Here is a 24,448-nt window from a genome sequence, read left to right on the forward strand (position 1 = left end):
TTTTTTCATATCGATTTAAAAAAAAAGCGAATGCCAAAAACATTATACATAACAAATTAAACATGGGCTAACTAAAAGGTGAGTGCTCAGAATAAAAAAAGTCAAATCTAATCTAAAAATAAATAATCAAACAAAAAAAAATCAAGAGCACTAAAGTGACGATAGAAAGAAAACGTATAGCTAAAATACAAACTTAAAAAAAAAAAAAAGCCCAAAGACAACTTTTTGACGTATAAGGCACATATCCGCAATTTGCACGCACTTCCTCCTTTTAGCACGAACTTCGTACACTAACACGTGCAGTCATGCTCGTCCTGAGAGGTGTGCTTGGACGAGTGTGGTGTGGAAGAAGGCGCGTGCAGCCGTTGTGGGAGTACACAGAAAGCACTGCTTTTATTGGACTGCACTGGAGCGGACCGAGTGGGACGCCACCGGGCAAAAGGGGTTGGATTGGTCGGTGGTCAGGGGTTGGGGGGGGGGGGGGGGGGTGTTATATGGGGATTGGCAGCCATGGTTAAGGCAACACACAAAGAGCATGCAGATATACAGTCACAGAGGAAGGACATCATCATATTGCTTGTCAAAGTCTCGCTCCAAACATCCAAATTGTACAAAAAGGAAGAAAATAGGCTTCTCGCGCGAAGGAAAAATACACGTTTGTTTCTTTTTAAAGTTGTCCCTCCCTCCTACAAAGAAGATTCTAATACAAGAAAATAAATATAGCAAAACAAAATGCCAGAGAAAAATAAAAAATAATTTAAAATAGCTCTTTTTCTTCTTCTTTTCATATATGTTCAATAGTTCTCTTTGCTATTCACAAATGGCACAACATTCTTTCGAAACAAAAAGAAGACAGAAGGATAAAACCCCTGCGACATTCATATTCATGTGTTGAACAAAAAGAAGCTTTTGATGCAGCAAAGGATTGATTTTTTTTTTTGAAGGATTCAGATTCTGATTTGGATTCACACCCAGTCTAAACACAATCAGGACTAAATCTGGTGCTGGTGAAGATGATGTTTTAAATGAACACAAGTAGAAAGTCTGCATGATATAAGCCAATAAGTGCTCAGAAAACATTTTAAAACCCTCCTGTTATGTTCTGGGTCAAATTGACCCATTTTAAAGATAAAGAAATACAATTCATAAAAACAATTGGGATTAGAAAATAAACAAAGACAGTAAAAATGTAACAAATAGTTTCAAACAATATTTCGTCTCTGATGCTTCATTAAAAGGTGGCTTAGGTCAAAATGACCGCCTTGCAAATCAAACAAATCCAAGTTAAAATGTGTTTGGATGTTTTTTTTTTTTTATACTTTGGATCATTAAAATAATTTGGGTCAAAGTGACCCATTTTAAAATCAAATAAATAGAATTGTTAAAAATAGTTTTCAAACAATGGATGTTAGGATTTTCTTTCCTGTTTCTGATACTTTGGATCAGGAAAAGAAAAGTTCTAAAATGTACAATTTTATTGGACACTTTGGGATCAGTAAACATGATTGGGTTCAATTGACCACTTTTCAAGTTCAAAAATATAAAGTTGAAAGTCTATTCATTTTTTGATTAATTAAAAATACAATAAAAATATTCTAATTAGCTTTTAAACAGCATTTGTTGGAATTCTATTCATTTCAGACACATTTGGGACATTAAATATGGCCTGGGTCAAAAATGACCCATTCTAAAACCAAACAAATACAATAAATACAATTCCTAAAATTAGTTTTTAAACAAACAGATTTTTTTTTTACCCCCATTTTGTTTTTACACTTAAGAATCATTCATCATGCTCTGGGTCAAAATGACCCAGGAACAATATCACTGTTCCTGAGAAACAAATGTAACAGGAGGGTTAAGTGCTGCTTTAAATGTTTCGTTCAGGTGCTTTCACATTCGAAGTTGGCTTTCTCCGGTCGGAATCAGTTGATGGGTTTGTAAACTTAGTCTATGACCCCCCCCAGGGTTCAGTTCATAAAAATTCAGTGTCATGATGCCACTCTATTCTCTGATTGGTCACAAGAATGTCAACAGGGAGTGGACTTACGAGAGCTTTTTTTTTTTTTACTAAATTACGCCAGAAAATAGCCAAATTAGCATTTTTGTTTTTCCCGAACAAAACAAAGCAGAAACATTACATGTGTTTGACATGCTAACAGCTAGCATGCTAAACCGAAGACGTGATAATTAAGTCTACTGTCTGGTCTCAGTTCACGCGCTAGCTGCTGATGCTATCGCTAGTTGATTTGATTTGTTTACCGAACTGGACCGAGGGGGGGCGGGGGTGAGGAACTAATTGGATGAAAGCAAAGTAAAAAGGTGCAAGTGTAAAAGCACTCTTAGGCTAAGCTGTACGAAATTCTTTGCTTTGAAACCTGAAAAACTCAGTTGATTAAAGGTAAAATTATGCAAAAGTCAAAGGCAAATTAACTTGTAATACCACTTTGTGCCACTAGGGGACGTGGGCGAGTCACCAAGTTGAGTTCGGTTGTCTTAAAAAAAAAAAAGCGCGCAATGAAGTTAGCATTTGTTGTGAACCGCCACTGCTGACAGGCTGAAATTGAAATTGTATTTTAAGAAGTGCTGTCATTCATTTAACAGTCCACATGTATTATTCTCCTTTTTTTCTCTCCTTCACCATTAGCATATCAATTCCTCAAAGACGTTCTTCGGGCTTTGGGCTCTAGTGCTACCTGTTGAATGTGTTTTCATGTCGTCAGAGATTGCTGTTTTTTCCCAAAACAGGTGTCACGTGACCCGTATTTCTTGAGGAAAAACACCAAAATGAAAGAATGGCAAACAGATTGGAATATGATCTGAACTTCACAGCCACCAGCGAGTCCAACGTAGCGCACGACAATAAGCTTAGCATCTACTCGACACAGGAGGCAAAGAGCCTCTGTCTACATTTGGCTAGGAAGCTAGGATGCTAGGAAGGAGAGGGCGTGGTCGCCGCACTGTAAATATTGTTTGATAGCAGTTTGTTTACACTAACACCACTGTGGTGGGGAAAACTTGAGTCAGTCGATCGTCTATGCCACCGCGACGCCTCACGACTACGTGCTATGATCTTTGCTGTCTACTCGGAAGGAACACGGAAAACGTCAAAGTTATCTTATTGCTAGCAGTAATAATATGAATAATAATAATCTCCTCTTGGAAGGAGCGCATACAGGAGCGTCGGGTGCGCATACGGGAGTGTCAGGAGCACATCCAGGAGTGTTGCACGCATATACTGGAGTGGCAAGAACGCATTCGGGAGCTTCAGGAACGCACTTGGAGCGCATACGGGAACGTCCGGAGCACATACACTCAAAAGTTGACGCCTGGTCGCATAATCAAACCCTGTTACACCAAACCTGCTTTAAGTGAGCGTGTGATCAGTTCAGCAGCAACGTGCCATTTCTTAACATCTTGTCGGATTAGCGGAGCGACAAAAAAAAAAAAAAAAAATACAAGACGTGAAAATTGGGCCCACGCAGCTGATTGGTCCGGCATTACGGTCTCGTGACCACACCGAGTGCTCAGTAGTCGTCCAAACGTGGAAGTTTTTCAACATTCAACACACACATGTGTATACGCGTATATATATATATATATATATATATTTATATATATATAAATATATATACACACACACACCCCGGATATATATTTATTCATATAGATACGTTAGCGGTTGCTATTGGAATCTTTTAAATTTCCACACAAAAAAAAAAACATTGGTCGACGAGTTATCTTGACAATATTTTTAACAATTTTTCTTAAAACCCCTGAGATAACCACATATGTCCTTCAGTACAAAAACAGCAAAGTCTTCTTTCAAACGTCACATGGGATCAGCCTCGTTAGCCTAGCCACGTCGTCTGCTGGCTAAATCAATGTTACGGGAAGTCGGACGTGCTAAATGCTGCCCTCTAAAGGCTGTTCACTGGCACTGCACAATGTTGGAAACGCACCTCTTTGACGGTAGGGCGTTAAAAATGGCAAAACTTTGTCCATACATCCGTCGTTCAGGCACTCTAAAAAATGATTAAGGTGACACATTCGCGTTGATTGTTAGAATTCGGATTGGGCGACAGCTGATTGGTTGGTGATTGTTTGGCTTGGGGGGGTGCTTGAGGGGAGGGGTGCGACAGAAGGCACAGTTTATTCCAGGCAAACAAACGGAATTTTTAATAAGATAGAATGTTTTCGTACGTTCTTTTTTTTTTCTTTTTATGTGGAAATGACCAGGCTTTTCTCTTTTTTCGTAAACCAGCCAGTGCTAACAACGCTACTTGCTCGCTAGTTGTGCTTTCCGACACCACCTGCTATTCGAACAAGACCCCGAAACCAGCCTCGTTAAAGATATTTAGTAGAATGCCCCAAGTCTTTTCACACGCAGAAATTGGATAAAAAATGGACGCCTGTTTCCTATTTGCGTTCGGACCTTAGCAGTGAGATGCGAGGAGGCTAGTGGCTACATTCAAAGAATGCTCAGGGCACAGGTGGAGCGCGTGGGCTAGCGAGAGTGCTAGCATGCCTGCGGTGCATTCAGGGTCCTTAGGACGCCATGACGCTCCGTCTCAGCAAGTCCTCGTTCGCAGAATGCAACTGCGACAGGTGGAGTTTGCGCGCTCCGCCAGGACCTGCGTCCAAGTCGCTCTGCTCGCCATCGGAAAAGTAGCCGTCGGCGTGGAGCAAACGCTGGTCCTTGGCCGCGGACGCTCCCCCGCCGTTGCCTCGCCCTCGGGATTTAACTTGGCGGGACATGCGTAGTCGCGGGGACGGCCCGGCGTTGCTGCCCCACGGCCCGCCGTTCTCCGAGATGTGGCAGGAGTCCATTTTGGAGATGGGCGGCTGCAGGTCGGAACTCCTGGTGTGGTGACGGTGGAGGTGGTGGTTGTGGAGGACCCTGGAGGAGCCTCGGGACCCCTTACGGGCGCCGTGCTTGTCCTCCGCCCCGCTGCCCGCCCACGTTCCCTTGACGGCGGAGGTGCCGGCGGACAGAAGCGCCCGCGGTGACGGCGTGGTGCCAGAGTCCGGATTGTGTCCGCGGGCGCGGGGCTTGCAGCTGCCTCGGGATTTGCGACCCAACTGGGGCGTTTTCCACGTGGACTCCATGGAGTTTTCCATCATCAGATTGAGCAAGCTCTCCTCGCCCTGCAGGAGCTGCAGGACAACCAGGAAAGTCGGCAAATTTAGTGCCATGTCATAGATTGAAAATGGCAGACTTCCTGTTCTGGGAGACTTTTTGGTGGGACATGCCGAACAAATTTCATTTCCTTCGGGAAACTGGCTCAAGGGGCTGAAATGACATAAAAAAAATTTTTTTTGTGGGGGGGGGTTTAGGATACTTTTGTTTTTTTACCTGGTCAGAGAGCAAACTGCCACTCTTATCCCGGTGCTGAGAACCCAGAGCCCACTTGCTGAGCATGTCGTCGGCCGTGATCTGCACAGACTGAGCCAGCCAGCTGTCGAACAACGAGTTGTCCAACGGGAAGGACTTGGACAAACCTACGGAGACAAAGTACAAGGTTTTATATTCTAAAAAAAAAAATTGTGCAGTGCAATTCTGCTTCCGCTGTGCAAATCTTGAGCAATGATGTGCCAAGTAGGACAGCAGGAGGTGCTGTTTGGGTGGCTGTGACACCACCGAGCCTCCACACAAACGCATGCACACATTTTGTTTCCATGACGCAGCATGCCTCTGCAGGAGAAGCGAGGGAGGGGGGAAAATGAGCAGGAAGGTAAACACGCCACCGTGGAAATGATGTGACGCATGTTTTTATGCAACATTACAAAGGGGACAAATACCAAATGAATGAAAATTGACGCAATGTTACGGGTTCGTTTTGAGCGCTCCAGAGCCACACAAGAGGGGCCTCAGATGGGAGACTCGAGTTTACCAACACCACCCCCCCCCTCAAAAAAAAAAAAACTGGTTCTTTTTAAAGTGTTTTTTTGTGTTCCAGCCCAAATTGCACAAGATTCTTGGTCCACTTAAGTTGACCAAGACACCCCCAAAGTTTTGCCCCTCCCTCCCCCAAAAATAAATAAATAAATAAAACAAGCTCCAGAGCGAAATGCCCAGTTGCTTGGATTGCAGCCCCCACCCAAAAGGGTGTTTCACAAGACCCCCACAAAGTCTGATTGTAAAAAAATCCAAAATGAAAAATAATTGGGATGAGCGCTCTGAAGCGATGTGCCCAGGCCTGCTCGACACATGCTCACCCAGACCCGCCCAAAGTATGGGATTGATGTGGAACTGGACTGTAATGCTAATAAAAGTGTTGGGGATAATTGATCGATACACAATCGAGTGGTCGAGTGTACCTAGCTCTTTAAGCAGCGAGTCACTTTCTGACTCCCATCTCTCCTTTCTCTTGTCAGGACTACTCTTCCTCTTCCTCCCGCTCTCCTTCCCTGTATTCTGCTTCCTCTTCCCTCCACCTCCTCCTCCTCCTCCCTTCTGGGCTCTCTCTGCAGGGGGGGGGGGGGAGACACAATTATATATCATAGAGATATTTAGTTTGTTTTTCCTCTCTGAGTTAGTCGTAAATGTTTGTGATGTCCCGTTAGCATCGGTAGGCTAACGCTAGCCATTCAGGCACACCTTTTTTTTGTGACTACTGAGCAGACGGACGGAACGCGTGATAAAATCAGGCGATTGTTTACCTGGATCAGAATGTGCAATAATAACCTTGAGTCACATGCTGCTTCATCAAATCCAAAAGACTTTTTTTTTTTTTTCGCCATTGTGACAGTTTGTAATCTTCCGCAAATTTGGTCAATATATTCCCCATTTTCTCACTCTTTTAATTTCCCTAATCTGATTTTTTTTCTTTTGTGAGCATTGCAGCTCGGCAGGAGGATAAAAAAAAAAAAAAATCATCTTTTGGGGTTTTCAAGGACAAGAGGGGAAGATTTCCCACCCTGCAGCTTGTAATCAGCGCACACATCCAACGACATCAGCAGTGCTTTAAAGGACCGTTTCACAAGCTTTTCATTTAAGGCCCAAGCAAGCGGTGCAAAGGCCCGCTATTTTAGGATGGAGAAATCACAATTTGGAGGGCTTACAAATCGTCCAAAATTTGCAGGCGTGTTCAACCTGGCCGGGCCAAATTGCATCGCTGGGGCTGCTTTGAAATTCAGATTTGTTTCACTTAGCAACACGAAATTTGCCAGTCATATCTATCATGAGTGGACTCTCCAAAAAAAAAAAAAAGCCTCAAGAAACCATTCAGAACACACAAAGTCCACCATTTCGGCACGAAGCAGCCATTTCCAAATCATTCCGGCCAATCCATTCGCGCAACACCTCCCCTGCTGACACTTTGCTTTCGTTCAAACTCAGTTTACTCGCAGCGGCTTTAATGCTTATTATTTATGCTCTAAGGACCTCTCACCTCTCTCTCGCTATGCGGGAGATGCACGTTATGCAGAGTGATTAATGACCTCGCTTTCCAGATGCACTCAACTGCAGCGTAAGTGCGTGTGTGTGTGTGTGTCCTACTTGGTACCTGAGCTCATTAGCTTTTCTTCCTCGCTCCCTCAACCCTCTCCTTCCTCTCTTATCTTTACTCGGACTGCCATCCCATAAACCTTCCCACCCCTCTTCTTCCTCATTTCGCCTGCCTTTGTCGTCGTCCGACACACACTCGCACGCAAATCAGCGCACGCACACACACTCGGCGAGAGCAGATCAGAGAGGCCAAAACTAACCGCTGTCAGCTCGTCACAGTTGGAATGTGAATGTGCTGCACTTCCTGCATAACAATACTCATACTCATACTCTTGAGCATGTGGGGGTGTCCTAGAAAACTATGTCGGAAGATAGTGGCCATTTTGTGTCGGATACCGCTACAAAAAAAAATTCAATGGGGCTCTTGTCTGGATCTACAGGTGTATCTCAATAGACTGGAATATTGTAGAAAAGTGTTTTTGTTTCAGGAGGTTCAATTCCAAAAGTGCTGCCGATTCCTTACACACAGAGGAAAAACTCTGGGAGTTTGTTTATTTATCATTTTGATGATCATGTATCACAGCGAAGTTAGGAATTGATCCGAAAGGTACACCATTTATCAAAGCGTTGCATGAATATCACTTTTAGAATTGACAAACTGAAAAAAAAAAAAAATCAACTTATTCAGGTGCACCTTTATGTGACAATAGTACCAAAATTTGCCGCATTCATGATGTCAACTGTGAATAAGAGCAGCTTTGTAACTGGTCGGGAAACATTGACAGACGGGAAATGGATGGCAACGCCGACACAAAAACACAAAGCAATTGAAAATGCAGGGGACTTAGAAGCCAACCCTGGGGTACACCTCAAAGACACGTGCCTGAATAAATGTGTGAGACGTATGGGCAGTTTACCTCCGGCCATTTCCTCTTCCAGTAACTGTATCTGCAGGTGGAAGATCTTCTCCTGGAGGTCGCACAGGCTGTGCTTCATCTTCTCCCGCCGCGTCACCATGTAGCACAGGTTACGCACCTGGAAGCAGACAAATACGACAATAAAAAAATTTAAAATGACTCTCAGCTTGGACTTAGAATTAGAATCCGCTCTAATCTCCAAGAACAAGTTTGAGATGTTGAAGCGGAGTATTTAAGTCGAGTTAAATCAGTTTTGGCTAGCGTGTTAGTTAGGCTAGTAGGCTAGCTAATACTATTAGCCGGCCTCATTAGAAGATGATGTTTGTCCGAACAGTCGTTTATGTACCGTAGGTTCAAGATTGTGTACATGCTAGATGAATGTCGTTGATCCTTTCTGATCCTCCCGTTTTAAGTGCTTTTCCGCCATCTTGTGGCATCTGATTGTAATTAACAAACCCCCTTTTATAGGCAGGGGGCGTTATTTATTTTGGGCTGATCGCTACGCTCTGCGATTAAGGGGGTGGGTGTCGCTGTAAATATTTTTGTCAGTGGGTGGGGCCTGAGATTTTTCCGATGTAAAATACACAATGAGCTTTGGCTCAATAAAGACTGCGAAACTCTGCTTTAGCGTTAGTTTTGAAACTGCAGCATTGGAGAGCCACATTTGTTCATTTGAAGCTCTGGATGCTGGCCAGAACACTTGCAGCGAACACACCAAAAACTGGACACCGGCCAGCTGGTTTTTACGGCACGAACTCGATTATTATGTGTCTCTGACCACATCTGTGTGTGTGTGTTGGCTGCAGGCTGACTGTTTATCTGTTGATCTTGATTGATTGGTCTGCTCAGCCTATCTGGCCAATTCTATCCCCGCAAGCAAGCACACTATGGATAAAAATAGCTCCTCAACCGGGACACAATGTGCGGAACCTGACGTTGATTAGCCTGCTAATGTGTGTGTGTGTGTGTGTGTGTGTCATTTAGCAAAACAGGATATATTAAAGAGTGGGAGGCAGGGGAGGGGGTCAATAATTTGTTTACTTTCCAACTTCCTTTTCACTCATTCTCTGCATATCAAACTGTCGTTTTTTTTTTTTTTTTTTTTCAAATTCAGCCTCTGAAGACAGTATACTTTAGGAACTTCAAATTGAATCGAAATGTTAAACGCAACTAGACTAACAAAAAAGTCTCAAGAAGCAATGGCTGACTCAGAACAGTCTGCCACTTTGGTCTGAAGTTGAAACCATGCCTGAAAAGCCATAATATGTCTGCCGTTTTGGTTCAAAGTGGCCATTTTGGCAATTTCCACCTCGTCCTCCAAATGTAAACTTCTCCTCGAGCGTAAGGCCAATAGCTATGGACATTTTCTTTTGCAAATTCAGCCCCCAAAGTCAGTTTTCCTGAGCAATGTGAAATTTGGTCGTCATGTCTATTATGAGACGACCCATAAAAAAATAAAAAAACACCCCAAAAGTTTTGCTTTGAAGCCACTTTTTTGAGGCTCATTTTGGCCATTCCCAAAAAGCAAGACCGATTTTGTCCGATGCTACCGACCAAGTGCGAGACATTCCACACAAAGTCAATACTGGGCTCGATCGACCATGTGCGCTGGCCCTGAACCATCTAAATATCACCGCTATTGATCTTTAATTGGCCCGCCATCACCGCACGGACAGTCGGCGTTTAAACAAAGATGGAACGTTCCCAACGGAGAACGCTGCCAGGGAGAACATCAACAAGTCATTTGTCACTTGTTGAATCAGCCATTAGTCACACAGCCGTCATGTCAACGTCACACACAATCGCATCAACAAACATCTGCTTTTAAATGACGTCTCAATGCAGAAAAGCGACTTTTCAAAAGGAAAGTCAGTTGAAGGAGCTTGCTTTTTGTTTTGGTGGCATTTGGGAAGCAAAGTGAATTCAATTGAGTGATGCAGGCCAGAGTGACAGTGCGGGCATCCGCAAGGCTTTTTCTCAGATAACAATTTGGCAGTCAACGCTGTTGTTTTGACAGCTTTATTGTTTTGTTTTTTTGTTTATGTTGTTTTGTGCCGGGAAAGACGAGATTAAAAAAAAAAAAGGGGAGGAGGGCAATAACAGCAAATTGCTGACCACTGTAGCGACTGATGCACAACTTTGACAGCAATTGCGCAAATTGAAGAAAACGATTTTGCAAAGGCTGTCCGCTGCAGTGACTGATGCAAAATTCTGACATTTACATCGTGGAAAAAGAAGAAAACCTATTTTGAACCGTTGCCAACGGTAGCGACCGATACACAACAACGACAGAATGAACCACTTTTGAACGGCTTTCCACTGCACCAAAGTTATATTACAGTTCGAGAAATTGAAAATAAACTTGAGCTAAAATTGACAATCAAATCAAATCAAACATGCTTTTGAAACACAAAAACTAACTGAAACTATACTTTGGATTTATAAAACTGACTACAACTAAAATGATAGCAAAAATCTCCTTCATTTTTGTCCTTGCCAATTAAGATCATACATGAGCTTTAAATGAATTTGTTTTGTTGTTGCCGTTCAAGCGGCTCGAAGAAGGAAAGTCGAACGTTTGAGAATTGGAGTTTACCTTACTTTTCACTCAATAATCAGAGACTTTATTTTTGCTTTATTTTGCGAATTCATAAATATTTGATCTATTTAAGAAAAAATTTTTAAAAAGCTGAAAATAATTATTTTCAAAAAAAAAAAAAAAAAATCTAAATAAAAAATAAAATTAAAACAAACTGAATTAAAAAAAAAACTAAAAAAGTCCCAACGAAACGAACGATCATGAAAAATCCCAAACTATCATAACTCGGCACGATAGCTCACCGAGTGACTGACGCGCACTTTGATGTGTACTCTCGATGAAAATAGATTTCACACACCTGTCTATTGTACTGAAGGCACATTTTGACTGCCGTGACTGATGCGCAACTGACACCGAGCGAGCACGTAGAGAGAAAAAGAAAGAAAAAAATTTGGAATGTCATTGTGATGCACAACTTTGGCATGGCACGAACGGAAAACCACGCAAGGATGCACGTTAGACTGTGCACATTTCATCTCATGCGTGTTTACACAGCAACACGCTATCCGTGTCAAACCTGTGCCTTTACTAGCATGTTGCCCCCCCCCCCCCCCCCCCATTGTCTTATCAAAGCCGTGCGAATTTAGGGTTTGACTGGCCGTGAATTATTTATCTCCGCCGAGGCCGTGGAAACACACAAGCGGCAATAAATATTTATACGCAGCCTCATATTTATTTCATCGTGGTATCAGAGGGGCAGCGAGCGGGATGGCATCGGGGAAGGAGGAAGAGGAGGGGCGGTAGAAATGAAAACAGGTGAAAGAAATTGATGAGGGGGGGGTTACCATTACAGTACGGCACAGCCATGCTGAAGTACAAAATGTGAGAAGTAGGGCAGAGGGAAGAGCGGCTGAATAAAAGATGTTGTGACAGCACTACAGGCTCATCTGATTATCATACCGCAGCTTAATATGCCTCAGGACCAATAACTAATACGAACTGGAGAATGTCTGCAGGAATATTGTGTGTGTGTGTGTGACAATGCTGAAGCGCTGACGCTGAACTGAAGTCTTGTGAAATTCAGTAACATGCAATAAATGTTGAATTTGACAAAAAAAAAAAACCTTTTAAAAAAATGAGACCGTTTTGAGAGAGAGTTTTTTTTTGTTTGGTTTTTTTTTTTTTTTAATTCTTTAGTTTGGGAGTTTTGTCATGGAAAAAAATGTGGAATTCTGAACTCAAATTTGGAGAATGTGAAAAATATTTCCTAACATGTCCAGAATGAAGTTGTCCTGGCAAATTGTAGATTACTGGAAATAAAGAAAGTAGGAATTTGGGGAATGAGGAAAATGTTCCCAAGTTGTCCCTAATTTTGTGAATATTTTAACATCCATTTTTTTTTTTCGATTTGAGAACGGTCCAAACAAGAGTCATCTTTTCATTTCCTCAAAGCGATGTTACGCCCACCACTTGAAGGAACAGATTGAGAGCGGGCAGAGAGGAAAACTTTCAAAAGTGTGTTGCAATCGGTTAAAACGTGTTTGAATCATGTTTCATATATTCCAAGCGTGCGGGAGGAGTAAAACTATAGATAGAAATATATGGTCTGTCTATCTTGTTTGACCCATCGTGGGTGGGTGGGAAAAATATTTAGGACATTGTTATTTCCACAGTTACCTACAGGAAGTGTTCCACGACGGATGATGTCACGATTAGCCTACATTGATTTGTGTGTGTTTTGGAGCCACGTTGATGTCGATCCAACGGGGTGGGACCCGTCTGCGGACCGCCCCGCAGCTCCAAAGCACTCGAGTGAGCTGTTTCACTGTATTTGTGTGTGAGAGCAGGCTGAGTCATTGAATTGCTTTCTTTTTTTTTTTCCTTGCTTTGTCCTCCGCCTGAACCCGAGCAAGTTACATAACAAGACAGTTGATGGCAGACATGAAGACGTGAGATGGGCCTCACTAATACATTTACCCACCAGAGAAATCAACTCAATTGTCATCTGGCTTTTCCCCTACGCAGTCTTTTTTTTTTTTATCTGGCGCTAAAATACATCATAAAAGAATCGCCCTCCCCCAAGGCTTGTACAAGTTATGAATATCATGTTGGATCCGGGCCTTAGGAAATGGTTGCATCCAGCTAACAGCGGCACGTCAAACATCAAGTATTAAGAGACTGACGCAAATGCACAAGAATGACATTCTCGAATGAGTACGTCGAGTTGGTCTCGGCAACTTGTCTGAGAAAGAAATTCGGTCAGTCAGCCAATGAGATGCACGCTTTGGTGTTAGCATTGCTTTTAGCATTAGCATCCCCGGGCCTCAAACGACAGTAATCCTTAGTTCTAGAATTGTTTTGACAGTCCCAGTTTGCCGTGCGCTAGCGACACCGACAAGACTTAAGCAACGACTGTCGTCAACCACTCAGGAGCAAAATGCCGACTCGGCGAAAAAGCTCACCGATGCTCTCAGGGACATCACGGAGCAATTCGTTACACTGGCAGCACTTCAAAGTCCAAGAGTGGAGGACGCGAGGGGGGGAGTTTAATCCAGGGGGGCATTAGCCCCCAGAAATTTACACACGCACACACACATGGATGGTGAATGGAAGGGATTTTTCAATTTGCCAGCAAATCAGAGTTGATTGGAAACCACTCTTGGGGTAACACACTTGCACACACGTGTACACACACACACACACCCACACACACACAAACATATAATGGCGACACAATACAAGACATGCAACACTTTCATCCTGACAGACGGTCTTCAGGGCAAAGAAACAAGCAGGCGAAGGATGGATGAGAAAAAAGACGACAAACTGAATCTTGTCCCTTGTCAAGAGAAGATGTGCGCGGACATGAGCCGAACCTTGCTCGTGCTAGCTTGATGCTAACGTTAGCTCACAAAAGAAAACTTCATTTCCTTTTTTTTTTATAAGCAAGGGAGGAAAAAACTATTCAAATAAGAAATCAGCAAAAAGAAAAATTAAAATCAGAAATCTGAAATGCTAATTTCAGGATTAAAATAAACTACCCTCTCTTGCACTAGCATGATGCTAAAGTTAGCGCCACAAGATCACTGCAGTATGTTTATTATTAGAGTAAAATGGGGGGGGGTTTAATTGATTTATTCAATTAATTCTACTCTCATAATCGTACGAGCTTGATTCTAACATTAACTACGTTACGTCGGCCACCTTTTCACACACGGCAATCTGATCCCCTGTGATTTATCCCCTAGTGTTATTTACACAAAGATTTTCTCCTCGGCAGGAAAACCGCCGTCACGTCGGCTCATATTGACGGGATAAACAATGTGAAATGCGTCGACGACGGGCGGTGGGGGCCGGGGAGAGCTGCAGATCGCAAGGCCGGCGGTGAATCGATAGACTGACTTGCGGGTGACGTGGCTGTGATGAACCCGAGCGGAGTTAATCTTAGCGACGGCGGGAAAGGAGACACTGGAGAGCACTTGTTGAAGTCTCGTTGCCAACAGGGGAGCTATTGGGCACTTTATCACCATAAGAGGTAAGAAAGTGTTTGAGAAAAAAAAAAAAATCGATAAAGACTGTAAATCACCACTTCTACACTCCTTAAGTCAAAGCGGCTGAGGCTATTTCGCCGCCTGCAGAAAATGTTAGCAGCTTTTTCCGCCGTCACTGTTTGATATGAGCGCCTTCACACAGTCAAGACCGCTTTGGTGATGAAGATGAGCCGCCGTTCCTCCCCACTCTAGTCGCAGCCACCTCACAAAACAGCAAATTGTCCCGTTTCGGCGAGTTCTGTTCGAAAGGCTCAGCCGAGTATGCGTGGCGGTCTGTCGGAATCGGGTCTTTTCACCCCACTCACCCTCTCCAAGTCTTGTCGCAGGTGCGTGAAAAGCTTGAGTCGCCGGTAGAGGACGTCCTGCTCCTGCTGGGCCAGGTTGTCCACCTCGTCTCGTTTGAGCGTCACCAAAGGCTGGTTGAAGTTGGCCTTCCTTTTCAGCTTCCAGAACTGGTACAGGAAGTCCACCTTCGGGAGGAATTTTTTTTTTTTTTTAAAGCACACTATGAAACGGATAGAGAGGCAATTTTTTTTTTCTGTAACTCGGTGCATTCGTAAAAATATTTAGATGAAAAATTGAAGCCAAGGACGTTCCACTAATCATGTAAGTTTTATGACCGGATCAAGACAATAAATAGAACAGCCTTCATGTTTCGCCGCTTCTGCCATTTTGTTCCGCTTGACATCCACGAGCAGGTTATCGACAATATCGAAATCTGCGGTTCTGAAAGTACCTGCGTGACAGGCAGCGCCATGTTCTCCGCCACCTCGCCGGGGTCCACCAGCCGGTAGAACTCGTCCTCCAGCTCCTGGAGCTTCTGCTTCCGCCGGCTCACCTTGTCTCGCTCCAGCTGATCCCGCTCGGCCCTCTCTGACACCGAGCACGGTACCGATCGGGGCTCCGGGTTCCACTCGGGCCGGGCCGCGCCGCCGCCGCTGTGCTCCAGACAGAAGGACTTGAAGCGGACCTCGTCGTTCTCGGCCAGGATGGTCCTCATTTCCAGACCGTGGTCGAAGGCGCACGTCACGTGGAAGGCCACAATACACGAGGGCATCGAACACTGTCAAGAAACAACGTCCACATTTATCAGAACCATCAAACACAAGAGAGACACGTGACGGTCATGCCTGCGTCTCATCATGCCTCAGTGAAACTGCCTTCGGGGGGTGAATTTCATTTCTGAATTTGTTTTATGACGAGTCACACCTCAAATCAAAACGAATGGCTTCCCGAGTCTTTTTTGTGGCTCTGCGCATGTCAGACACGCCGACCAAATTTCATGTTGCAAAGATAAACCAGCTTTAAGGCTGAATTTTTAAATACGTTTTCAAGTTTTATGAGGAATCAGAATCTAAAATGCTCACTTAAAGATTTATTTATTTATTTTTTTAGTACTCATGACAGATATGCCGACCAAATTTCAAGCCGCTATTACCTGTATGCATGTTCCGGTGTGCTCTCGACACAAGCTGCAGGACAGAGCCCATCGGCTGGCGGGAATGTGGGACACTTTCGTGATGGGCTCCATCTTCTCCGGACAGCCTATACTCACCTAGCGCACACATTTGAAGCGTTTGAAACACAACAAGTACACTTTCCACTCCATCAGAATACGGCCACTGTTGTTTTTGGTTACCCGGCCGATCCATGAGAGACAATTGTTCAGTGCCGCAACAAATTGATCTGTCTGCTAATTGACCCTGAGTCTCTCACACACACGCACACACACAAATTGAGGGACGCTGCATTACTCGGAGGCTGGAGCGTTGTTTGTGTTTGTCGTTCCCAGCAGGAAAACAGGAAAAACCTCATGAAAATTGCATCGAGAGAGATGCTAGAAGCTAAGCTTGTGTGCGTGTTTGTGTTTAAGTGAGACCTCCGTTGGAACTGAAGGCTGCTTTCCACACAACGCTGCAGGGGGCGAATCATTTGAAAGCTTGGCACACGCACACACACACACACATTCTTTTCGAAGCATCCACACAAATGGGTCAAATTCTACGAGTCAGACATGACGTGCGTGTGTGTGTGCATTTTATGAGTCCTGTCTGTGTATTTAATTGTAAGCATCGACTTGTGAAGATGTACAAAAACAAACGAACACATGCGAAGGGAGACTGAGGGCCACTTGCAGCAAAGTGGAGACAGTGGAGTGTAAAAGTGGCGAGTCCAGCGCTTGATTTACAGCAACAGGGTAAAAGTGAGACTAAGGGCTGTTGTGGAAAATTGACATTATAGAGCAAGCGTGGGCAAACTACGGTCCGGGGGCCACATGCGGGCCGCTAAACATTTGAATCCGGCCCGCCGAACTTTATTTAATTTATTTTCCATTTTCACGATGATGTGTCAAAAGACAGATATTTTGTTGTCATGCGTTTGTTCATGTTCATTTAAAATTAAATGTATTATTTTTTTTCTCCGATGAGGCGAGGTGACCAAAACACTCCATCCATCCGCTCCCGGTCCGGCCCCTCTGTCAGATTTTAGAAGCCACCGATCAAAACGTTTGCCCACTCCTGTTCTAGAGTAATACTGCAATGTTACAGCACAGCAATAAGCTCGGCATGCGTGTTTATTTTGAGCGAGTAGTCGTAGTAGTAGTCATTGCAAAAGAGGTAAAAGTGCGCCTCACCTCGGGTATCCATAAGGCACAGCTGACGTGGACCCACTTGGTTCCACTGCGGGTGGGCTTGAGGGCGCCGCCCCGCTTGGGACACAGCAGACACTTGGGCTGCACGCCGAGGGCGCACGTCCGGCAAAGCCAGTTGCCCTGCGGGACCTTCAGGATGCCGTAGCAGGCCTGTAAAACAGAGAGAGAGAAGTTAGCCAGCTAAGCTAATGAGGGCTACTAAATGCTCCTGCTTGCAACGTTTGTAGGTTGAAAACAACAAAAGTGAGTCATAAGCTATTCGGGTGGACCGCCAAGTCAATCTGTCTAAAATCAACAAAGTAAGCACAAACGTTAGAAAGAATAACCAAAATACTGTGACGCTACTGTTAGCATACTATCTAAAATGCTAACGTGAGTCCGAGTGACTATCCGTGGACAAAACGTTGCAGTCATACGAATGGCTCTTTTGTCTTCCTCAAACTAAGTCATATTTTATTTTCCGTTTAATCATAAAATGATTGCGAGGCAAATGTTATGCCACAGGCAACGCGGGCGCAAGCAAACTTGGCTAAGAAAAAAAACCCGTTCACAATGTGGGACCTGGTGCACGCAGACGTTGCACTTGTCGCAGAAGACCATCTCGTTGCCGTCCTCGCCCTCGGGCGAGCGGCAGACGTCGCAGACCACGTCCTCGTCGTACTCGATGCCCAGGCCTTCCTCCGCCTCGATGGCTTGCTGCATCTTCTCCGCGCACAAGCGCTCCAGCTCCACCAGGATGCGCTCCATCGTCAGCTCGGCCAGCTCAGGAAGCGCTGATCGGATAGCAGCTCATGTTAGTGGCCAACGAGTAGTTTTTAAATTAGTGACTGAGAGTTTCCGCTGAAATCAAACTAGAAGGTCTAACAGAAAAAGATGTGATATAATCACATGATCTGCTAACATTAGCGGCTAACGCTATCTTGCGGAAATAAAGAAGCAAGTTATTTATCCCCCTTGCCGCCCTCACTGGAACACAAGAATGAAGTCAACTGTGAAAACGCACCCATCTGTGCAAATTCTCGGTTGACGAGTTCCAGCCAGGCCACATCCGTGTCGTCCAGGTCGTAGCAACTGTACACTTGGCCGGGGAGAGGCAGAGGGCCCACGTCGGTGTCGTTGGACGTTCCGCCAGGTGATTCGGGCAATAACCTGGAAAAAAAATGGTTCAAATTTGGTAGCAATTGCACAAAATGGCCAGGACAATTGACTTTTAATGACACCTTGGAAGTTATCTTAAAATGCCCAAATTGAACCTAAAAAGTCCACTTTGAATGAAAATGGCTTTTTTGGCTTGAGATTTTTTTGGTGGGTCTGCTCATGGATCGACACACCTAGCAAATTTTCTGTGCCTAACGGGGACTGTCTGGAATTTTCAAAACTCCATGAAGCACCATCGAGCCCATTTTTTTTTTTTTTAGTTTTTGACCATGTGAGCACTCAAAATGGTCATTTATTTCAGTCAAGAACGACAACGCGTGCTTGGACGCCAACGATTGAAAGTGTGTCAACGTGCTCGATCACGGCGGGACGCGGGACAGGAAGTTCCTCCGGGCACTGTCTGCTCTCCAGCGCTCGCAGACTAAAACGTCTCCACAGACAACAAGAGAGAGAAATGCGGGTGGGGAACTCTGCGTGACCCGGTAGCCCTCGACTGACATTAAAGTCAAGTGACACGACAATCGCAACAGAGACGCAACGAGCGAATGCAGACAGAAAACCACAAACGTGATATTCATCCGAGGTTTTGGTTCCTGATGGCACATGATGTCCTCACTAGTTACCGCCATACAAAGGATTTAAGGGTTAAAACGAGAAAAACACACATTACAGAGTATATTACTTTGTGGAATCGAATTTAATATACGATATTTCAGTTCATAAGGTTATTTGGTCGCCTATTTTTCCACATAGTCTCTGAAAGGAATTAAGTGAAATATCCACCGCTAAAACAATGCTTCATTTGTTTACCTCAAATTAAATTAATAAATGTTATTTTATTTATTTTTTTAATTTATTTATTATTATTTGTTATTATTATATTTTTAAATTTTAAATGAACTTAATAATGAATAAATTAAAAGTTTTCCAGAGAAATATATATTTTATGTACACATTAAATAAGTATATTTTGCATTTTGTTACTTGACATGGCTTCATGAGACTTTTTTTGTGGGTCTACTCATGCTAGACATGTCGACTAAATTTCATGTGGCCAAGTGAAACGGGCTTCAGGAGCTGATTTCAAAAAACATTTCAGGAAAACCCGGCGGTACTTTACAAAATTACAGTCGGCTTAAAATGGATGCCTTAGACCAAAATGACAGAATTCTCACGTGTTTTCAGAAACCGCTTGGAGTTTGTTTTTGTGGGTTGACTCATGATTCGCATGCCATTCAAATTTCACACCACCGAACAAAACTGATTCGCGCGAGGCCACTGGAACGTGCACAAAAGAAGCGAAAAAGGGTGCGTTGAAACAAAATGTCTGACTTCCTGTGTCTTCTTGAAACTTTTTTTGTGGCTCTACCAAATATCATCTTCTCAGGGTGAATTTTGTTGGCGCTGGATCCGGGGCGTTGGATTTATTTGACTGCGATAAACCTTTTTTGTGCGATTTTCGACTAAATTCGACAGAAAATCAATCGCACAAGTGAGCGATTGTGGTTGCATTAAAACGCGCTTTTACAGCTTCTTTTTATTATCTAAAATAAACAGACTGCTCTGATCTATTTCAGTCCGGGATTATAATTAAATAACACGGCAAATGGATACCTCACTGTGGGTACACGCACACACACACACACACGCACGCACACCCCTAAACACACCTAAACACACACACTCAGTGAGATGAGAGAATGGTCTGTTATGTAAGGCGCAAAGCAGCTTGAGTGTCTTATTTCATCAGTGTGTTATTGAAGTGTGTGTGTGTGTGTGTGCTTTTGTGTTCTTTTATAAGACGTTTAAGAGCACCATGTCCACTAGAAATGCGTGGCTTTCTTTTCAATCTGTCACTTTCATTACTTCCATGACTCACCTCCTACATAATCATCACCAAAGCCAAACTTTTACACACACACACACACACCAACACAATACATTACATAATAATAATAATACTAATAAAGGAAAAGTTCCGTTGCTTTCGATTGTGCAAGTTGGCTGCGGTTATAGCAACTTGCGCAAGAGAGCGACTCCATTAATTAAATGACAGTCCGTTGAGATCGAACATCTTTGCCCGATTGAGCGTGAATGGTCCTTTTCATGAATTATTTGTTTGTAATCGTCATGTTTATTTCGACTGTGAAAGGTGGCGGCGGTCATCACAACTTGTCAACCGACTTGTAAAACATTCATCTTTTGTCAACTAGCATTTTTTTTCCCCCAGCGTCGTCTGACCCTCAGGATGCTTTTGACACATGCACGAGCTCCTGAAGAGTGATAAGGGCTCCCAAAACACCCCCCCCCCAAAAAAAAGGGGGTGTGCATGCAACAGCAGGAAAAACGTGCAACAAGCTGGAAATAATATGAGGGAGTAAAGAGTGATGGATGTCTGATGGATGGAATTAAGGGGGGAAATTTTACACCTTCAGCAAAGCAGAAGCCACAAAAAGCTCTTTTATGTGCTCTTATTAATTTATGGCTTCATTAAAAGTGCAGCGCAGACGCACAGTGAAGCAAATAACAACCTTGCGTGCCAGCAAATCACACAGTGAAAAAAAAAAAGAAAGAAAAGAAAAGAAATGATGGTAAGGAAGAAAGAGAGCAATTAGAAGATGCCGCCAGATGCAGACGTGGCTTCAGAGGAAAGGCATGCACAGAAAGAGAAAAATGTGAGGACATGCCGCTAAATTGTCACACTGTAAACGACGGCGGGCGAGCGCCAGTTTTTGGGGTTTACGACTTCAAGTTTTATAGCTGCAAAAAAAAAAAAAATAAAATAAATCATGGGGGTTCACGTCTTGGAAATGTGACTTGGCCCAGTATTGCACTTAGGAATCAAGAAAAGTGCTGAGTACAATCATGGACGCAATTGGAAATGATTCGAGACGCTTTTTTGCTCTTCATTTAAAAAAAAAAAAAGACACAAATGGAGTTATCCCACTTTCGGTCTCTGTGACGCCATTATGTTATTTTTGTAAAACTACAAGTAAACTGATTCCGAACCTCCCCTTATTTTATCCCTAGAGCATCAAGATGTCATAAGAACAATCCAACGACATTCTTATGATATAGCAACACATTTACGAATTAAGGGTCCTTCCCCAAGAAATCAAAGCCAACAAGACAACACAGAAAAATGTCATATTTGTACTGGAGAATATTTGATTACCATCATGAAGGGGTGTGTGTGTGTGTGTGTGTGTGTGTAAAATGTCATTCTTGGAATACCTCTCTGCCACAGCCTGGCTGAGAAAACCGCGAGTCCCCTTTCTTTCCCTTAATCCCCCCTTTATACCCAAACATTTCACACCACCACACTCTGCCACTGTGTGTGTGTGTGTGTGTGTGTGTGCCAACAGACACTGTGCATTCTCTGCTCCCACACTAGCACGCAGACTGACGTAGCCTAAAAAAAATATTCACATTTGTGAGCAGTTTGAGCATGATACGACCAAATTGCAATTTCCAGTATTAACCCGGCAGTATTTTTGGGCCAGTAAGAAACAGGAGTGCTCGTTTGAGTGCAATGTTCACATAATAGGAACGCAACATTTCCCCCCAATATAAATTAAAAATGTTCCCGCGGTAAGATTCATAATAATGAATTATGTTTTTTTCAACTAATTTTCACGATAATCTAAATGAGTTTGATATTATTTCTTTCAAGGTTTTGAATCCGCTTGCGACGCGTCAATTGAAATAAACCATAAAGAAGAGGAAAAGGCTCCGTTTGAGTTTATCAGTGACATTCTTGCTGTTGTTGGCCGTTTTCGAGTTAAGGAAAAGAACGAGGCGAACACTCAAAGAACAATAATATTAGGGCAAGAATTTTCGGGTTGTGCATTTGATTCTTGAAAAGTGACAATTTTCTTGTCTTATAACAACTCTTGTTTGGAAATAATCGGATTTAAATTCCACTACTACATTGCCTCGTAACATGTCTGTTTTCGTAAAATGACACCCTCCGCCCCCTTCTTCATATTTCCACTTTATTAAAAAAATTACTAAATCTTCTGTCATCATATTTGACTTGACAGTGAGCTGTCATTTTGTGTGCTTGAGATGCCAGTACAGTGAGCCTGTTGTCATGGATATGAGAGCGACTTATTAACACCTCTGCTCTAGAGGAGCTGCAGCCTGCGCAAATAATGTTTGACAAAAGGGTGAGGAGGGAAACCAAAGGGGGGAGGGAGAATGCGGCCACCGTTTGGGCAAACAAGGCCGGCCGGCGGGAATGTTTTCATTCGTATCATTCGCTCGGCCAGTCGAGGAATGAGACGCGGTGGGAGGAGTGGACTAAAGTGCAGAGGAAGGAGGGCAACTGCAGCCAAGTGGAGAATGTGGAGTCGTATGTTGCTGCCTCTGGACAGCAACGATGTCACACGGGCTAAGCTAGCGTGGCCAAAAGGAGACCGGAGCAAAGTGCAAACAAGCAACAGGGTAAACTAACATAGCCAAGGGGAGACTAAGGGCCGCTTCAGCCAAGCTGAGACAGAGGAGTCGCCTATAACGCTCGCTAAGTCACAACAACAAGTCAGGCTAACACATCCGAAGGGAGACTAAGGGCCACGAAGGCACAAGAATTGGGTAAACTAACGTGTCCAAGAGGAGAATGAGGGCCACTGCAGCCAACTGGAGACTAAGGAGTACAGGTTCAACTAAATTACGTGAGCATGAGGCTTTAATTGTTGTCATTCCTTGCCCTCGATCCTCAAACGTTATGTTTGTAATATTTGTTGCTGTTCAAGTGTGTCCTTCAAAAGATCATCAAAGAGAGAGAGAGATGGAGCGCCCGCAATTCCAGGTACTCAGACACACGCTTCCTGGTCAGGATGATGTCACCGCACCATTGTGTGTAAATTGCTTTTATGGCCCTCTCTGGGAAGCGAATGAGTCATGCTGTTGTTCCAGGAAGCAATCCAATATGGACGATCAAGTGGAAATGCGATGACCCAACACGCATTGACATTTATTTGCTTTGTGTTTTTAGTCATGGCTTCCTGAGACGTTTTTGTGGGTCTACTCAAGATGGACAAGCCTACCAAATGTGATGTGGCGAAGCGAAAGTGGCGACATTTCATAAAACTTTGCCGCGGAAAACTGAGATTGATGACATTTAACAGTCGCGCTTTTGAAGGAACCTCGGAAATTCCCGCTTCACAGCAAAATGTCCAACTTGCTGCAGTTCTGCTGCAGATCTTTTGTTGCATTTGCTTATGTGTCAACCGGATGTGGTAAGAACCACCAGGAAGGGTGGAGGGCGTATCAAAAGCATGAAAAAAAAAAACAAAAAAAAAACATTTCTCAACGAGCCACAATGCAAGAGTCGCACTCCGTTAAGAGACAGGCAGGTTTGTCTTGGAAGAATATGTGGCTTCCCTCAGGGCTGCGGACTGCGAACATCCCGAAAGAATAAAAAAAAAATAAATAAAAAAAGCCTCTGCTAATAACCTTTAGTGAGCTTTGATTCTTTTCCTTTTGATGCCAGCCGCTGTTTTAAAGGACACTCGTGGAAAATCAGTTTGTTAGTCCGGCCCGAGGGGGAATAGGATGTTTGCATAGTTTAGAATGTTCTCATGACAGTTGTCCTTTGAGCGAAATTAAAAAAAAAAATCTCATAAAACACAAAAATCCCCGTTTGGCTGCAAGAATTGGATGTGTTTGTTTTCAAACTTTTGAACCCGCCCACCCCGTATTATTTGCGGAACAGCCTTTGCCAAACCTTTAAATCCACGCACGGCCGTGAGTGACAGCGCACCCCTACTCCCAAGCACCACTGCAGACAAACGTTAAAGCTTTTCACGCGGCCGCCTGATTTGCCTTTACAAGCACGCGAGCCTCACAAGAAGCCCGCCAACGCCAACGCCAACGCCAGTTCATTCCCGCTCCCAACATGTTATTAGACGGACGGTGATGAACTCAGAGACGTGCGCCGCCGACTGAAGGCTGCGGTCCTCTTTGGCTCTCCGAGGCCGCACTTGGACTTGAAGGCAGCGGCGCTCACGTTGGCCAAAAGCGAACAAATCAAAGTGGAAGTAAACCCGCTGACCGTGCGTAACGAAGCACCGAGGACGACTAAGTTGGACTTTTTTGTGTCCGATCAAATCCTGCCTTCAAGTTGGTTGGCGCTGATTTCACTGCTTCCGCCATTTTGCTTTGATACGCCGCTTTCGC

General features: G+C 43.9%; 1 protein-coding gene across 2 annotated transcripts in view; it reads right to left on the reverse strand.

Annotated features, from left to right (window-relative positions):
* Nucleotides 1–365: 365 nt before the first annotated feature.
* jade2 (jade family PHD finger 2) overlaps nt 366–24,448 on the reverse strand; it is a 39,293-nt gene continuing 15,210 nt past the window's right edge. Inside the window, exons 5-14 of one of the 2 annotated variants that reach the window (XM_088279474.1) lie at nt 18,114–18,259; nt 17,672–17,883; nt 17,093–17,260; nt 15,896–16,012; nt 15,194–15,520; nt 14,763–14,927; nt 8,368–8,485; nt 6,322–6,468; nt 5,357–5,502; nt 366–5,157 (exon numbers count right to left, since the gene is read on the reverse strand). In XM_088279474.1, coding sequence (XP_088135600.1) covers nt 4,549–5,157; nt 5,357–5,502; nt 6,322–6,468; nt 8,368–8,485; nt 14,763–14,927; nt 15,194–15,520; nt 15,896–16,012; nt 17,093–17,260; nt 17,672–17,883; nt 18,114–18,259 — 2,155 coding nt within the window. In that variant the 3' untranslated portion in view covers nt 366–4,548. The remainder of the gene's footprint in view (nt 5,158–5,356; nt 5,503–6,321; nt 6,469–8,367; nt 8,486–14,762; nt 14,928–15,193; nt 15,521–15,895; nt 16,013–17,092; nt 17,261–17,671; nt 17,884–18,113; nt 18,260–24,448) is intronic. The other variant, XM_088279475.1, reaches the window with a different exon arrangement.

This window comes from Idiotropiscis lumnitzeri, chromosome 17 (genome assembly GCF_059441095.1).
Source record: "Idiotropiscis lumnitzeri isolate Australia: NSW breed Sydney's pygmy pipehorse chromosome 17, RoL_Ilum_1.0, whole genome shotgun sequence".
Lineage (NCBI taxonomy): Eukaryota > Metazoa > Chordata > Actinopteri > Syngnathiformes > Syngnathidae > Idiotropiscis > Idiotropiscis lumnitzeri.